Raw genomic sequence first — 19,170 nt, 5'->3', positions numbered from 1 at the left:
AATATCTTCTAAAACTTTTATGATAGATCATTTGTAAGTAATTAATGTTTCGTTAGCTATATATATATTCAAAATATCTTTTTCTCGGGTTTAACGAGCCACCAATTAAGTTTTATAATTTCATGAACAACCTAATTTCTAATAGGTACTTTACAAAAAAAATATCACTACTTTATTAAAACAAATAAATAAAAATAAACAATATCTTGCCTTCACAATTTATTTGGTAAATTAACAATAAATTATAAATATATTTTATTATTTATTGATCTTGTCCCATATCCAACTTTTCTAAAATTAAAAATAAACTTTTCTCTCTAAGCTTCCTGGGTCTCCACCGATAGGAATAAAATATATATAAGATATAATCAGTGACGGAACTTGACCAAAAATTTTAGGGGCCAAATTATATTTGTCATATATAAAATATTTTTAATTAAAAAAAATTAATTTCTTTTAATTAAAAAAAATTAATTTCTTTACATCATTTTGTTATTCAAAATAAGCATTCATAAAAATAAAATCTAAACAATATAACAATAATATATATATGAAAGAGTAACATAAAGTTTATCATCAACAAAAATATATATAAAAACACAAAAGTTACCTTTATTCAGATGTTCCTTTATACTCTTTCAATGACTTAAAATCTTCAATAATTGAATCAGAGTTGAAGCTAGTTGCAATATCCCTTTCAATATAGATTATTAGTGCTTGCTAAAAATTTAGCCTCCATCTTATTTCTCAACTTGTTCTTGATTATTTTCATTACAGAAAAAAGATCTTTTAGTTGTAGCTATAGAAACTTGAAGAGTCATGATAAGACGAAGTAATCTATCTATCAAGTAGTAAACTTCAGACTTTTTTGTTGTTGCCAAACATGTACATAACTCTTGCATTGTTGATAAATTCTTCAAATTTGAATCTTCGACGAGCATCAATAATGAAATGTTGAAGTTGAAAATTCAAATTAATCTTCTCTTGCTCATTAAAATCCATGGGATAATATTTTTCCACAAGAGTGCAAATTTTATCAATATTAAAAGCTTTATAAGCATCCTTAGGATCCAAAGCAGAGCTTAGAATTAATAACTCCATTGCTTGGTCATTAAATCTACAATTTAACTATTGTAATTGCTTATCAACGGTAACAAAGAATATTTCAACTTTGAAATAATGCTCCACTGTAATATTTCAATTCTTTTACTCTTTGTTATAATTTTTCTAATATAAATTTTTCACCTCTCACCTATTTACAAAAAGATAAAATATGAATACCCAAAATTAAATCTTAAAAGCAAGACTTAATATTTTAAGAAAACTAATAACTTCTAAATGATTAGCTTCCCTTACCTTAGAGTAGATTCATAATCTTGTTCTTCCCTTACACAACTTCAAAGCCTAAAATAGCTCTATCTACACAAAGAAGAGTTTGATCAACAATTAAAGCATGATTTTATGATCTCTAACAGATAGAGATATGCCTAGAGCGTAGAAAAGCCACATACAAGAGGGAAACATATTGCTTAAAAAAAGAGAGGAAAAGATGAACTTACTCAAAAGAAGAAATTGTTCGCTCCAAAATGTTCCTTAACTCTTTAATTTTGTCGTAGTGCAATTTGATTTTGAAAATATTAAAGAATTGATGGTAAAAATTGAGATGAAAATAAAACGAGAAAAAAAGATGAAGGCATGGAAGAGAGAAACCAAATAAAAAGTATAAAAAATTATAATAGAGAAAAAACATGATTTTTAAATTTTAAAAAAGATTTTTCAAACTAAATTAATATATATAAGATAATAATATATAAATAAAGTAATAATATATAAATATATTTTTTAAATATATAGAAAATAAAATAAAATAAAAATTAATTAATATAAATAAAATAAAAAATATTTTTTAAATATATAGAAAATAAAATATAAAAAAATGTTGGGGGAGCCGTGGCTCCCCTCTGTCCCTTCATTCTTCCGCCTCTGGATACAATAATACAATATATTCAAAACATATTCAAGTATGAGTTAGAGTTAAAAATTGGTTTACCAGGAATTAATAAAGGATTCATGGAAGCACGTAGTATGAGGTGTTACTGTTCTCTTTCTTATGGGTATTCTAAAACGTAAGAGTGTTTTACGTTGTTACTCTTAAAATTGACTAATGGGATATCAGTTTTATAACCTTTCAGCAGAGACCAGGGACATCTCAAATAAATATATGATTATTCAAGTCCATCATACACGGTTTACTAAACAATCCTATCCATCACGGATCATTCATCAGAAATCCAAAATTATATATATTACCCATACAATAATAAATTACGTGCAATATAATTAACACTAACAAATAACTTAATTTATTTATTAATACTAATACATAATAATAACAAAATAGAGAATAATAATTTTATATAATAAAATTATATAAAATATAACATCCTCCCACTTGGATAACATTAATAAATAATTACTTATATCAATTGCAACATAAGTACAAATACCAATTAAGAAATATAAACATGAATCACAAAGATAATATTCTTTAGGCATACTTACCATATGCTTAGATTTCTTAAATAATGGATAATATATAAAATAAAATAAACATAATAAATATGTGATCCCAAATGGTTCATAAATTTTATATATAGAGGAGAAAGAGATGTAATGAAACTGACGTCATTGACAAATTTACATCTCATGAAAACCATAATAATAAAAAGTGTAAATCTCAAACTCTCACTAACCCAATACATCAAAAGACTTAACCACACCCATATGAGTTACATGATTTTGAAAAACTCCAGCAGATAAGCCTTTAGTTAGTGGGTCTGCTAACATATTTTTTGTAGCAGTATGCTCAATCTAAGTTTGATAATCCAAAAATTCTCTCTAACAAACATAAATTTTATATCAAAATGCTTTGAGCGAGTAAAACTTCTGTTGTTTTGAGATAAGTGGACGGCAGCAGTGTTGTCACAATATATCACAAATGGCCTAGAAATACTTTCAACAATTTAAAAGCCAAAAATCAAATTTTTAAACCACACAGCTTGACAAATAGCTTCATAACAAGCAACATACTCCTCCTGCCATCATAAAAATAAAGCTAGAAGTAGACTTTTGGTCGTTAGGGCAACCAGCAAAATCAGAATCAGAATAACCAATGACCTGAAGTTGATCGAACTTCTTAAAGGTCAACATATGATCCTTAGTTCCCTGCAAATATCTAAAGACCTCTTTAACAGCTTTCCAATGATTCAAACCTAGATCACTCAAGTATCTCCTTAAAGCATTAACAACAAAAGCAATATCGAGACGAGTACAAACTTGAGGAGCATACATTAAACTACCAACAGCGGAAGCATATGAGATTTTTTTCATTTCAACTCTGTCATTATCATTTTGAGGACACTGAGATTTGGAGAGTTTGTCACCTTTTTGAACAGGTGTTGCACATGAGGATTAATAATGCATATTAAACCTCTTGAGGACTTTATCAACGTATCCTCTTTGAGACAATCCAAGAATGCCACGTGACCTATCATGAGAGATCTGAATGCCCAAAACAACAAAAGCATCACGAAGGTCCTTCATATCAAAGTGGCATCTCTAAAAGAGTGTGATTCCTCCTTTCCGCAACTCCATTTTGCTGAGGAGTACCAGGCATAGTGAGCTTCAATATCCCATTCATAAAGAAATCTAGCGAAAGGTCTAGGATTTCTTCCAGTCTCATCATATATGCCATAATACACTCCACCTCTGTCAAACCTTACACATTTTATTTTCTTTCCTGTTTTTAACTCAATAGCAGCTTTGAAAGACTTAAAAGCATTCAAGGAATTTGATTTTTCATGTAGGAGATCTATCCATCCAAATCGGGAATAATCGTCTATAAACGTGATAAAATACCTATATCCCCCCATGGAAGTCGGTGTGATAGGTCCACATATATCAGTATGAATAAGCTCCAACACATTATCACTTTTGTTTGCTCCTGTATTTCTTACTTTTGCGGTAAGCTTGCCCTTAACGCAATCAACACAAGTATCAAAATCAGAAAAATCCAGATCATGCAGAATACCCTCTTTAATCAACCTCTCAATCCGAGGTCTAGAAATATGTTCAAGACGTCTATGCCACAACATAAAGGAATTTACATCAACTCTACTACGCTTATGTCCAATAACAGAATTAACAGACATGTCATTCAGATTCAGCATGTAAAGTCCATCATATAAAACTCTTGAGCCAACAATAATTGAATTGAAATAAAAAACAAGTTTACCATTGCCAAATTCAAAAGTGTAGCCATATTTATCCAAAATTGAAACTGAAATCAAATTCCTTCTCATAGAAGGTACATAAACAACGTCTTTCAATAGTGAAACATGTCCAGAAGGTAAATTTAAAGAAACTACTCTTATATCTTCAACTGGTGCTCTAGCTCCATCTCCCATGATAATCTTGGACTCGACATCACTTGGTTTTCTCAGACTTGTGAACCCCTATAAAGAATTCACAACATGAATAATGGCACTCGAGTCTAACCACCAAGAGTTAGTAGGAACATTAACAATATTAGATTCAAAACAAGCTAGAGCATATAGGAGTATACCTTCCTTATCAGCATTCTTCTTCTTAAGAATATAATAGTCAGCTATCTTTTGCCCAAATTTCTTACAATAGGCACAATTGCCCTTGAAGTAATTCTTCTTAGGCTCCAAAACCACTGATGTTTTCCCTGTGTTCCCCTTTTCAGGACGAGATTTACTTTTGAATCCCTTTTTCACAGGTTTAGTGTCAGAAGTAGTAGCTTTGAACTGCACATTATGCGACTTGGTCTTTTTAATCAATGCTTCCTCTTGAGAAATAATAGCTATCATTTCATCAATTGTCCATTCCTCCTTCTAAGTGTTGTAAGAAGTCTTCAACATATCAAACTAAGAAGGAAGAGATTTCATAACCTGCCATAATAGTGCACAAGCTTCATCATATGCTCACGAACGCCACTGACACCATCATATTTGGTCTTCTCAAGAAGTGACAGATATTGACCCTTTTGAGCTTTGTCAAAAGTCTTAAACTTCTCACCAACTGATATCATAAAATCCTTAGGATTGTCATTATCCGGAATGCTCTGTCGAATAGTCTCCATGGTGTATCTCATCACCATCAGGCACACCTTGTTTGAGTGTTCCCATTTTTCACTAGAAATTATCTGGACACTAGTGGACTCAAGCGTAAGAGCTGAAGGTTCTACTTCTCTCAAGGAAAAATCCATGTTGGTAATTGCCAAATACAAATCCAAAAATTCTTTCCAGTCCTCAAAATTTATCCTATTTAAAGTTTTGACCGAAGTCAATAGCATAGGCAAAAAAAACTAGTATCAAAATAACAAAGAAACATTTAATACACACTTATTGTGTAAATAAACAAAATAAATGTTTCTGAATACACAACAAAATATGCCTATAATACCAAATTATTTCTCATTCACTATGATCTTGCCTAAGGGTCCCAAATCATAATAAATAAGAAATATAATTAGAATAAAAAATAAAATGCACATCTCATGTCAAAAGAAATCTAATACTGATAGGGTACAAGACAAATAATTGACATAATAAAATTCAAAAAATACATTGTAACAAGAAAAATAAAATACATTAATAATAAAATACCGATAGGATATAATTAATATTAATGTAATATCAAATTAATTAATAAAATAATTAAATTATATCATTACCACAAAATTTCATACAACTGTACCCACGATAGGTAAGCTAACAATTATATAAAATTATATCATGTTTAACAAAAAATATAATAAAATTATATAATGCATGAAATCATAATAATAATAATAATAATATTTTATTTTTATTTTTATTTATTATTATTATTATATATATATATATATATATATATTTCACGTGAAACTTGCATAGTTTATGGCTTCTAACCTACTTCACCACACTTCATCATTGTTTTAAAGATATTATATATAAATAAATTTATTTAAGAAAAATAAAAATAAAATGTGATATGAATGGGCTCGCTCATGTTTTCCGCTTAGTCTTTTTGTGTCCTTTGGGCCCAATAGGTTGAGACACATGTGGAGCCTGCTTCACTTGTCGTCGTCGCTCGTCTTCTCGACTAACAGAATGCAAATGCACCGTGTAAGCCACTGGAAACCACTCAGATCGGAGCAGTAGAACCAGAAGCATTTTGTAAGACCCAAGAAAATTAATTAATTAAATAATTAATTAATTAATAAATGCGGGTAGAGGGCGCCTTTATGGCATTAATTGTTGTTTATTGTGATGTGGAAAAGTACTAGCTCATGTGGTTGAGAGTACTTGGTTTGTGTGAGAGGACTTGGGTTTGAGTCCTAAGTATGCCAATTATGTGTGATTGTTTTGTTATTGATTTTTTTTAGAATATGAATGAGTAGGTGATTGGTATTGTAAACTATTGTTGATTTGTGAGTATCACCAAATGTGGTTTGGTATAGTGGTTGTGCTTTGGCCTTATGAGTGGAAGGTTATGGGTTCAAACCTTAGTGGGCAAAGAATAAGCTTTATTTTTGCTAACTAATAGTTGTGGTATGAATGTGAAGGGGTAAAGAAAAGCCTAGCAGAATGGGACAGCCAACCAGGGCGCGGAAATTTTGGGTGTGCAAGGGCTGAAGCAAGAGGGAGGTTGGACGTTGTCTTGATAATGATTGGTTGATGTTTTGGTATGATTTTAACGAAGTGGGTGCGTGAACAGACACGAAACCCTGCAAGTCTCGCCCAAGCGGGTCCATCTCGCCTAAGCGAGAGTTGCAGAGTTCCATGTAGAGTTCTGATTTGTGGTTCTCGCCTAGGCGACCAAGGAGGGGTTTGAGCGACATGGTCTCTCGCTCAAGCGAGAGGCACTCGCCTAAACGAGTGAGTGAGGAGAACTTGGAGGTTTGAGCGCAATTTCTCGCCCAGACGAGAGGCTTTGGAGTTTTGAGCGACTGACACTCTCGCCTAGGCGAGAGTGGTTCGCCTAAGCGAGTTCTCGAAGTGTGTTCATGTTGGTTTTGTCGTTTTCTCGTCTAGGCGAGGTTTGTTTGTTGTTGGGCGAAAGTGTGACTCACCCAGGCGAGGGGATCTCGCCTAAGCGAGATAACGTGTTGTGGTCACTGTTATAAGCTCGCTCAAGCGAGGTGAGCTAGCCTAAGCGAGGCTAGAGGCTTAGCTTGGGCGGGTGTCCCTGGCTTAAGCGAGTTTATGTGAGTTGCTATGTTTTACATGTGCTTGTGAGTGCGTTTTGGCTGTTTATACCAAGTTTAGATTGTATATGCATGTGGTGTGATGTCTGGGCTTGAAGGACTAAGTCCAATAGGGGTCTGGGATGTGCTCGGTGGTTGGACACATGATGAACATGGAACTGGTTAAGTTCCCGTCGGCTACTATTGGGCGAGGAGTCCTTAGTATGGTGATTGCATGTGTCGGGCGCACGATGGGCAAGGAACTGTGATGTTCCTGTCGGCTACTATTGGGCGAGGAGTCCATAGTATGGTGATTGCGTGCGTGCCAGGGTCCAAGTGTGAGACTTGGATGTTTATACTACAAGTGAGGAGTCTGTACGGCAGGACTATGAGCGGGATAGGCTCATAGGGTTGGACCACAAATGAGTTAGTTTCGTGGGAGCACAGGGAAGTCCCAAGACCTAGTTCATGCATATGACTCATGAAGGACTATGAGGTCATGGTTTGGGTAATTTGGAAATTATGAAGTTAATTATGTTATTTTGGGTTGGGAAATATACTCATAAGCATGTTTATTTCACATACACCTGTTATATTTTAATGTGCATAGCTCACCCTATCTGTGTGTGTGTGGCGATGATCGGATATCTTGTTATCCGGGAGCAGATGATGTGACAGGTGGGCCAGGAGATGCATAGGCTTGGAGCGAGGGCTAGCAGGGGATATTTTGTATACACATATAGTATATGTTGATGTTTTTGTTTTGAGAACCTCATGTAAATTTGGAGGGAGCCACTGTTTTTAATTCCATTTCATTAAATATGGATTCTTGGTTTACGACTTTATATCTATTAAAGTTTTAAATTTCCCGTGTTTTTGGGAAATAATTTATATTAAATGTGGACTTTATTGTAATTCCGTTTTAAATTATTTATTATCAAGTAATATTCCTTAGGGATGTTACAATTGGTATCAGAGCAAAAGTTTTGAAAATATTTTGGGGCTAGCGGGGAGTGAGCTTATCGATGTGCTTGTTGTGATATGTGGTGTGTTCAATGTGAAAATTGTGTGGTTTTGTTTGACTAAACGACTAATTTTTAGCAGTTGTAATGTGGCGTATCTAGGCTATGGCTGCTAACAGGAGGAGGAGGAGTAGTGGCGCTGATGACATCGAGGAGGCGATTCACCGCATGGTGGATGCGATGCAGCCACCCGTAGCAGCGCAGCCTAGGACGGCGATTGCACCAGTTAGGGTGCTGACAATGGAAGATTTCTTGCGCCACAAGCCAGCTGAGTTCACTGGCAAGGCTTCCCCCGATGAAGCGGATGCATGGCTCCGCAAGTGTGAGAAAATCTTCAAAGTGATGAACTGCGAAGATGAACAAAAATTGTTGTTTGCTGCGTATCTGCTGAATGGGGATGCAGAATACTGGTGGGCTGGCATGCAACAACAGATGGAGAACAGTGAGGAGCCAATGACTTGGGCCAACTTTAGAGCCCGTTTCCTGGAGAAGTACTTTCAAGATACGGCGAGATAGGACAGAGAGGCTGAATTCCTAGCACTGCAGCAGGGAGACATGACAGTGCAGGAATATGTGAATAGGTTCGAACACTTGGCGAGGTATTCTTCCCAGAACATTACAGAAGAGTGGAAGTGTCTAAAGTTTGAGCGAGGTCTCAGACTGGAGCTTAAGAGGGTGGTAACCCCTCTGAGAGGGAGGAGATTTCCTATCTTGGTGGAGCAGGCCAAGAGTGCTGAGAGTCTTGAGAAGGGCCATGGCTCTATTGTGAGCCGACATCAGAAGAATGTCGCGGAGGCTAGGCAGATGAAAAAGTTGTACAGCCGGCCACAGGCATCTCAGGGTCCCAGTTGCTATTAGTGTGGCGGATCCCACCTGAAGAGAAATTGTCCACAGCTGGCAGGTGGAGTAGGAGGGTCAGGAGACCGTTGCAAGTGTTTTATATGCGACAAACCTGGACACTTCGCCAACAATTGTCCAGAGAAGAAAAGCCTTAGTACGAAGAAACCAGTCGCATCGCCAGTAGAGCGAGCGAGAGCAGCGGGCAGAGTCTTTGCCCTGACCACCACAGAGGCTACACAGTTGGGTAATCTTATTCTTGAACCTTGTGTATTGTTTGGTAATTTAGTGTTGGTGTTGTTTGATTTCGGGGCAACCCATTCTTTTATTTCTAATGTGTGCGTGGGGAGATTGCAATTGGTGACACGTGATTTGGGATGTGAGTTGCTTGTTTCAACTCCCTCCTCAAGTCAAGTGGCTACCAGTTCAGTCTGCGTTGGGTGTTCTATGGAGGTGGCAAGTCGTAGATTCAAGGTGAACTTGGTGTGCTTGCCTTTGGAGGGACTGGACGTAATTTTGGGGATGGACTGGCTGTCTAACAATCATGTCATAATTGATTATGGACGGCGCAGTTTGGTATTCCCAGAACATGTAGGACTGGAGTTAATCTCGGCTCAAAGGGCGATAAACGAAGTAGAAGTCGGAGCCACCTGCTTTATGATAGTGGCTCATGCCGAAAAGAATAGTACCGTCGAGAAGATCAGTGTGATTCCAGTTGTGGAGGAGTATGCCGACGTATTTCCGGATGAAATACCCAAGTTGCCACCGAGTAGGGATGTGGATTTCTCCATTGATCTCATCCCTGGGGCTGGCCCAATATCCATGGCGCCGTATAGAATTGCACCCGCATAGTTGGCAAAGCTGAAGAAGCAAATAGAAGATTTGCTTGAGAAGAAGTTCATTCGGCCGAGCGCATCACCTTGGGGAGCACCGGTACTGCTAGTAAAGAAAAAGGATGGCAGTTCGAGGTTGTGTGTTGATTGTCGTCAGTTGAATAAGCTGCCGAGGATAGATGATCTGTTGGATCAACTGAGGGGAGCCACAATGTTCTCTAAGATTGACTTGAGGTTTGGATACCATCAGATCATAGTCAAACCGGAGGATGTGCAGAAGACGGCGTTCAGGTCACGATACGGCCATTACGAGTATGTAGTGATGTCGTTCGGGGTGACAAATGCTCATGCTATTTTCATGGACTACATGAACAGAATATTCCGATCGTACCTTGATCAGTTTATTGTCGTGTTTATTGACGACATATTGATATACTCGGAGGATCGGGATGTACATGCAGATCATCTGAGAGTGGTGCTAGGAATTCTCAGAGAGCATAAACTGTATGGGAAGCTGTCAAAGTCTGAGTTTTGATTGGATGAGGTACAGTTCTTGGGCCATGTAATCTCAGCCCAAGTTATATCGGTGGATCCAGCGAAGATTAAAACAGTGGTGAAGTGGGAAAGGCCACAGACGGTTACTGAGGTAAGGAGCTTTTTGGGTCTGGCGGGTTATTACAGGCGGTTTGTGGAGGGGTTCTCTAAGCCGGTGAGTCCTTTAACTCAAATCACTAGGAAGGACTAGCATTTCTCTTGGACAGACGAGTGTGAGGTCTGGTTTGAGGATATGAAGAGGAGGTTGACTACTGCACCCATAATAGCTATTCTTGACACCGCCAAGACGTTTGAGGTATATTATGATGCTTCATACCAGGGTCTGGGTTGTGTGTTGATGCAGGAGAGACGACCCATTGCTTATGCATCTCGTCAGCTGAAGGTGCATGAGAAAAACTATCCTACACATGACTTAGGGTTGGCGGTGGTGGTTTTTGCTCTCAAAACTTGGAGGCAATACTTGTATGGGGCACAGTTTCAGGTATTCAGTGATCACAAGAGCTTGAAATACTTGTTTGATCAGAAGGAATTGAATATGAGGCAGAGACGCTGGATGGAATTCCTGAAGGACTACGATTTTGAGCTATTATACCATCCTGGTAAGGCTAATGTTGTAGCAGATGCTTTGAGCAGGAAGAAATCTCATGTGTCGGCCATGATGATTAAGGAGTTGGAGTTAATCGAGAAGCTGCGAGATATGAATCTAGGATTGGATATGGAGACAGATCACATACGGTGCAGCATGTTGAGGATCACTAATGAATTCTTGGATGAGGTTCGGGTGAGACAGGGTAAGGACCAGGAATTGCAGCATATCATTAGTGAGTTGGGCATAAAGAAGAGGAAAGACTTCAGGATGGGTAGAGATGGCATCCTGCGATTCAGAGAGAGGGTGTGTATACCCAGCAGTCGGGTACTGAGGAAAATGCTCTTGGATGAAGGGCATAAGAGTCGTCTTAGCATACACCCAGGTTTGACTAAGATGTACAAGGACTTGAAGGCGACTTTCTGGTGGACTGGTATGAAAACTGATGTGGCAGACTATGTGGCATCTTGTTTAGTGTGTCAGAAAGCGAAAATAGAGCATCAGAGGTCAGGTGGTACGTTAGAGCCTCTTGAGATTCCTCAGTGGAAATGGGACAGCATTTCCATGGATTTTGTTACTCATCCACCGAGGTTAGTGAGGGGGCATGATTCTATATGGGTAATAGTGGATCAATTGACGAAGTGCGCTCACTTTCTACCTATTAATCAGAAAATGTCCCTAGATAAGCTAGCAGAGTTGTACGTCAGGGAGATAGTCCGATTACATGGTGTGCCTGATAGTATCATATCAGATAGAGATCCGAGGTTTACCTCGAGGTTCTGGCAGTCGTTGCAGAACACTTTGGGTACTCAGTTGAGGATGAGCTCGGCATATCATCCTCAGACGGATGGCCAGTCTGAGAGAACCATACAGTCTCTGGAGGACTTATTGAGAACGTGTGTTTTGGACCACCTCGGGACTTGGAGTGATGTGTTACCACTAGTGGAGTTCACTTATAATAACAGCTACCATTCCAGCATCGGGATGGCACCGTACGAGGCCTTGTATGGCAGGAGGTGTCGAACACCTTTGTGTTGGCAGCAGGATAGGGAAGCTATGGTACTTGGTCCATAGTTCTTACAACAGACCACGGAGAAGGTCAGGGTAATACAGGAACGGATGCGTGCAACTCAGAGTCGGCATAAATCCTACGCAGATAAGAGGAGGAGGCCACTCGAGTTTGAGGCGGGTGACCACGTATTTCTCAGAGTTACACCTACAGCAGGTATTGGGAGAGCATTGAAGTCGAGGAAGTTGACCCCTCCATTCATCGATCCATACCAGATTACGAGGCGAATTGGACTGGTGGCGTATGAGATTGCATTGCCACCTCACTTGGGAAACCTGTATAATGTTTTCCACGTATCACAATTGAGGAAGTACGTGGCGGATCCTACTCATGTGCTGGAGCAGGATGATGTTCAGGTGCGTGAGAACCTGACTCTAGGAGTTGGACCGGTGAGGATTCTAGATTCTCAAGTCAAACAGCTCAGAGGGAAGGAGATTCGGACAGTGAAGGTTCTCTGGGACGAGGCAACCCAAGAGATGACTTGGGAGATGGAAGATCTCATGAGGAAGTCCTATCCTCACCTCTTTACTGGTAAGTTCTATTTTCGAGGACGAAAACTTTTAAAGGTGGGGGAATTGTAAGACTCGGGAAAATTAATTAATTAAATAATTAATTAATTAATAAATGCGGGTAGAGGGCACCTTTATGGCATTAATTGTTGTTTATTGTGATGTGGAAAAGTACTAGCTCATGTGGTTGAGAGTACTTGGTTTGTGTGAGAGGACTTGGGTTCGAGTCCTAAGTATGCCAATTATGTGTGATTGTTTTGTTATTGATTTTTTTTAGAGTATGAATGAGTAGGTGATTGGTATTGTAAACTATTGTTGATTTGTGAGTATCACCAAATGTGGTTTGGTATAGTGGTTGTGCTTTGGCCTTATGAGTGGAAGGTTATGGGTTCAAACCTTAGTGGGCAAAGAATAAGCTTTATTTTTGCTAACTAATAGTTGTGGTATGAATGTGAAGGGGTAAAGAAAAGCCTAGCAGAATGGGGCAGCCAAGGGGGCTGAGAAATTACCAAATAAGTAACATTGAAGAGGGAGGTTGGAAATCAAGGTGTTGTCTTCTCAAGGAGTCCTTAGTATGGTGATTGCATGTGTCGGGGCGCACGATGGGCAAGGAACTGTGATGTTCCCGTCGGCTACTATTGGGCGAGGAGTCCATAGTATGGTTATTACGTGTGTGCTAGGGTCCAAGTGTGAGACTTGGATGTTTATACTACAGGCGAGGAGTCTGTAGGGCAGGACTATGAGCGGGATGGGCTCATAGGGTTGGACCACAAATGAGTTAGTTTCGTGGGAGCACAGAGAAGTCCAAAGACCTAGTTCATGCATATGACTCTTGAAGGACTATGAGGTCATGGTTTGGGTAATTTGGAAATTATGAAGTTAATTATGTTATTTTGGGTTGGGAAATATACTCATAAGCATGTTTATTTCACATACACCTGTTATATTTTAATGTGCATAGCTCACCCTATCTGTGTGTGTGGCGATGATCGGATATCTTATTATCCGGGAGCAGATGATGTGACAGGTGGGTCAGGAGATGCATAGGCTCGGAGCGAGGGCTAGCAGGGGATATTTTGTATACACATATAGTATATGTTGATGTTTTTGTTTTGAGAACCTCATGTAAATTTGGCGGGAGCCACTGTTTTTAATTCCATTTCATGAAATATTGGATTCTTGGTTTACGACTTTATATCTATTAAAGTTTTAAATTTCCCGTGTTTTTGGGAAATAGTTTATATTAAATGTGGACTTTATTGTAATTCCATTTTTAATTATTTATTATCAAGTAATATTCCTTAGGGATGTTACACGTTCAACGAGCAACAAAAAACAGCGTAACGCAGACCACCACCACGCAGATCCAACACTGTGAAAAACCCATCACTGTGTCGCGTGACCATTAACTGATCGATGTCGTCGGCAACAACTATGACTCCCAACTGTCAGCGGGATCGCATCCCATCACCAGAGAACAAAACTGCAAGCCACCGTGAAGTGAACAGGACCACCAATGCAAGCAAACGACCATTGTTCGCGCTGCTGTGAGCCTCCACGATGAAACCATCGCTGCGATTGCTGCAAACTACTCGCCAAAGGGGTGATGAAACCTTGTGAAACCACCATGACTAGGAACCTCCGCGATATCAGCATCGCACTCCATCGCACCAGTGATGGATATCGAACAAACCAAACGCGCCGTAGCTCCCCGCTAGTGACAGGTCGTTCGATTTCCAAGCAAAATGAAGAAAGGTTCAAAAGGTATTTTAGTTAGGGTTAGGATTTCTTTAATTTGGGGTTTCAATAATTTTAATCCCCTATAAAAATTCATTAATTTTCAATATCACCATGGAGCAGCATCTAGAACACGAAAACGAGAAAGAGAATGGGAACAGATAGCAATTAATGTTCGTGACAATCGAGAACAAAACGTAAACATAAATAATCAATTAAAACCCTTCATCAATTTTCTAATTGAAACGAGAATGTTAATATCTCCATATAATATTTCATGCCTCAGTGAATAGTTATGGAAATTAAAATACACTTTCAAAAGAATAATTATATTTTGTATCTTATAAGCTCTGATACCATTTGATGGAATAAAATATATATAAGATACAATAATACAATATATTCAAAACATATTCAAGTATGATTTAAAAATTGTGTACCCAAAATTAATGAAGGATCCATGAAAGCACGTAGTATGAGATGCTATTATTCTCTTTCTGATAGGTATTCTAAAACATAAGAGTGTTTTTCGTTGTTACTCTTAAAACTGACTAACGGGGTATCAGTTTTATAACCTCTCAGTAGAGACCAGGGACCTCTCAAATAAGTATATGATTATTCAAGCCTATCACAGACCGTTTACTACACAATCCAACCTATCACGGATCGTTCATCATAAATCCAAAATTAAATATATTACCCATACAATAATAAATTATGTGCAATATAATTAACTTTAACAAATAACTTAATTTATTAATTAATGCTAATCCATAATAATAACAAAATAGAGAATAATAATTTTATATAATAAAATTATATAAAATATAACATGCACCGGATTTGGATGGATATCCAACTGATTCTCCTATTTCTAAATTATACAAATAGATGATAAATATTACGAAAGTAACATGTTTTAAATTTAAGAGAAAAGTAGCACAAAAATATAAAAGGCATAACTAGGTTAATATAAATAAATGAAAACAAAATTGAAATAAGGAGTAGTTTTAGTTTATTTCTTTGTTTCTTCTATTATTTTTATTTTCTTTATCAAACACACTCATTTTCGTTTTCTCTTTTATCAATTTTCTTTTTTCTTCTACTACATAAAAGGTAAATGAATCTTTTTCAATAAAAAAATAATTTGGTTATCAAATTTAATATTTTAATTATTAATTGAAATAAAAAATTATAATATATTTGATATAAAAAATTTAATATTTTAATTTTCAAATATGAAAACTAAAAACATTACATATTTGTTATCATACAATTACTAAAGTCAACTTAAAATATGACATAATATCTATTCCATAACATGAGAACATAAATATCATATATGATCAACCAAAGTCAAGCTCTTCCATTCGTATAAGTTTGCAACCTCTTCCAACAATATTTTGTTGGCATCCCCATAATACATCTCGTATGGAATGGGTGTGAACAAAGAAAGTCGTAGCACTATCTGAATAAGTTGTCATTGAAATGTTCATGCTTCTTAATAACTCAGAAGTTTGCTCTCTTGTATATTGAGATGAAGGAGTTCTAGGAATTGGGTTGTATCTATCATTTAGAATGGTGTTGTGACGTTCAACAATTGCAACTTGACAGTTAATAATTGCATTCACTCATCTTTAAAGAGCATTTGCTTCCTCCTCAGTCCATTTCGTGAACTCTCGAGGAACCATAGCAGAAGTGACAACTACTCCCTTTTTCCTGTATTCATATGATAATACTTAGGGCAAACAAAGGTTCATGACATGATAGTAATTTAATAGTTGATAAAAATACAAATTTTTATTTAATGAAGGCATTGTAAACATGCTTAATTAAGTACATATAGCTAATTGTTTTGGTAATCAAACCACATCTAATTTACCATATCATCCCTAATATTACAATCAACCCTATAATCACCATCACGGTCCACTTGAGAATTTCCTGTTTCATCTAGATGTTTCCTCAACTCACGATCAACCTCATCGATCGAAGATTCATCATTGTCAAAACCTCATAGGAAATTGTGGAGGATACAACATGCTAAAACTATATTTGTCATTGTCTCACAAGTGTAACGAGGCCTAGTTCCACTTGCTATAATAGAAAATCGTTTCTTCAAAACACTAAATGTACATTTCTCAAAGATGAATGTCAATGATTAAATAGTTCATGAGGATTTTGTAGCCCTCTTCATGCATACTCTTTAAAGTGATATATGAAACCTTTGTATGAAGTCATTATTGATTTTTTTAGAATAAAAGCAACATCCCTAAGATAGTATTTTTCTACAATAGTGATAACATTTAGGTTATCAGTGACCGATAACCTAAACATAATAAAATAAACCATATAAAAAACTAACTTTCGGGTATGACCAAAGGATCATCTCTAAATATTGCATCTTTCAATATTCTTGAATCAGATGTTGTCCCCTCCCATCCGTCCAGCACATAAGTGAATTCATATCAATATCACATGCGGCGAAGACATTTTGAGTTAGCCAGTCCTTCCTACCTCAATACCTGGGAGCCTTAGATCTTGGAACCCTTACTTGAGCATGAGTTCCATCCATGACCCCTAGACAATCCTATTTGAGCCAAATTAAAAGTGTAAATGAAAAGAAAAAAAAAATATTATGGTCACTATTAGCTTGAAATACAGAAAGAATCAACTATTGTTGAGGACACAATCTTGTACTTTTGTCCCTGAAGACTAAATTAAAAACTCTGACTCCAAAGTTAAAATTGCATCCAACATATTATGGAAATGTTTACTAACAGTCGAGCCAAAATGATAAAAGAAAAATGGCACACTACGATTCTTGACATCATGCCCAATGATGTGTAGAAACTTTGCAACTTGTTCATCCAATGTGCATCATACAAATCTTTCACTAACCCAGTTGCCCTTAACCGCTGACATAGGTTAATAAATGCCTCTGGTCCCATCCGAATAATGTCATGGCATCAATTTCTATGTATTAGCTAAGAAATCAACTACTCTTTGCGACGGCCTCTATCTGGGACAAAATCCCTAACACTATTTCTTGAACTAGAATATATATTCAATATATTCAATGCATGCGCAACAATGCATAAAATTGTCAATGCAGTTATCGTTGTGTGCAATTGTAATTGTTCAGGCAAGTGTTCAACTATATTGAAGTCAACACTGACATCATCTACTACATCTTCAGCATCAAAAAATGACACATTTAAGTTCTCTTTCATTTAAATTACCCATATAAACAATATAAGCATCTTACATCAAAATAAATACAAATAAAGATGAACCTAAAAATGTACATGTTTTATACCATATCAAAAGCACAAAAATTTATGATCAAACTAATTCAAAACGTATACAACTATCTTACATAGAATACATATTTAGCATACACAATGAATAACATAGAACTTGTAGAACTTATCACCTATTTGTATAAACGTCTACAGAGGTTGAAAACGAAGTGGATAAAGAAGTCAGATACCACGAACAAATGACAACTACACAACATATCCTTCTAGGATACTACCTACAACCGTAAACAACCACAGCGAGGGTATCACCTAAAATACCAAACAACAACAACATTGGGTTTAAATCACATTCAAATCATAGCAATATCATATATTTTCTTCAAAATGAATATATGTCAAGTTCATCACCTCCACGCCAAGCTCATGGGACCAAATGGCCTTGCCTAACCACGCATCACCATATACTAGCCACAACAATGAACTAGTGCACCATGTCCACAACAACAAACAACCCCAACCTTTTAAATATCACATACAACAACCAACAACCATAACAACTCCAGCACCTCCTTCCAGGAAATCACCTATAATACCAAACACCAACAATCTAGGTTTAAATGACATTGAAATCAGAAGCAATATGAACCATTGCACCACCATATAGCACCCAAAAGAACCAACCACTGCACCACACCCACCAGTTCACGCTGAAGAGACTGAAAACAACAACCACCCCCAACGTCCAACAAGTAGACACATCCTTGAACTCTCTAGTGAAGTCCTTCAACGAGCTCACCACTTCCTGCCACAGAAATGGACTTTCAGAACTTTGGAATAGGTTCCACGAAAACGGAACCAGTTAAAACCACCGGCATGAAGTTTGGAATCAAATCCAACAAAAATGGAACCGATTTCATTTACTTCTTCAAACCACATATTTGATTCCAATATCCATATCAAGTTCCAACGATGTGGTCTTCGATCTTCGTGAGCCTGCATCTCCCTTGACGACCAACAATGGTGGAAAGGTAATGGACGGAAGGAGAGTGGTAGGGAATATCACAAAAATAAGAAGAACATATCTCTTGTTTGTGCTTTAGGAATCTATAGTCCTCGAGCTCCAAATGAGAATGTAGTGTATTGGTTTATTTTAATCAAACAACAGCGTTATTTTAGTAAAATAGCTCAAATCACTCGTAAATCTCATGTTGAAGTGGGATGCCATAATGAGACAGTTCTCCTAAATCGGCATTTTGTCTCACTTTCCATTCAATAGAAAAGAATATTAAAGATTCCTCAAATTAGCACTACCTATTACTTATGAATAATAATTCTTTCCAAAAGAACACAGTCTTAATGTGTTTTCTGTTTTAAAATTTATAAAGCGAGTAGTAAATTTATTTTGTATACAATTTAAAAAAATTATTAAAAGAGATCGCTATTTATATGTAATGAAATATAACATTAATGTTTTTTATTATTGCATATTTTTAACATTGATTTTTTT

At 36.8% G+C, this 19,170-nt stretch overlaps 1 protein-coding gene across 1 annotated transcript; it reads left to right on the top strand.

Moving 5' to 3' along the window:
* The first annotated feature begins 12,204 nt into the window (after positions 1 to 12,204).
* Positions 12,205 to 13,164, top strand: LOC114170357. The gene is made up of 2 exons (XM_028055832.1): positions 12,205 to 12,685; positions 13,121 to 13,164. The coding sequence occupies exons 1-2, from the start codon at positions 12,205 to 12,207 to the stop codon at positions 13,162 to 13,164; spliced, it is 525 nt and encodes a 174-aa protein (XP_027911633.1).
* The last annotated feature ends 6,006 nt before the right edge of the window (positions 13,165 to 19,170 follow it).

Source organism: Vigna unguiculata, chromosome 11 (genome assembly GCF_004118075.2).
Source record: "Vigna unguiculata cultivar IT97K-499-35 chromosome 11, ASM411807v1, whole genome shotgun sequence".
In the NCBI taxonomy this organism is placed as follows: domain Eukaryota; kingdom Viridiplantae; phylum Streptophyta; class Magnoliopsida; order Fabales; family Fabaceae; genus Vigna; species Vigna unguiculata.
The sequence above is the reverse complement of the archived record's forward strand: the minus strand, read 5'-3'. Positions and strand labels throughout refer to the sequence as shown.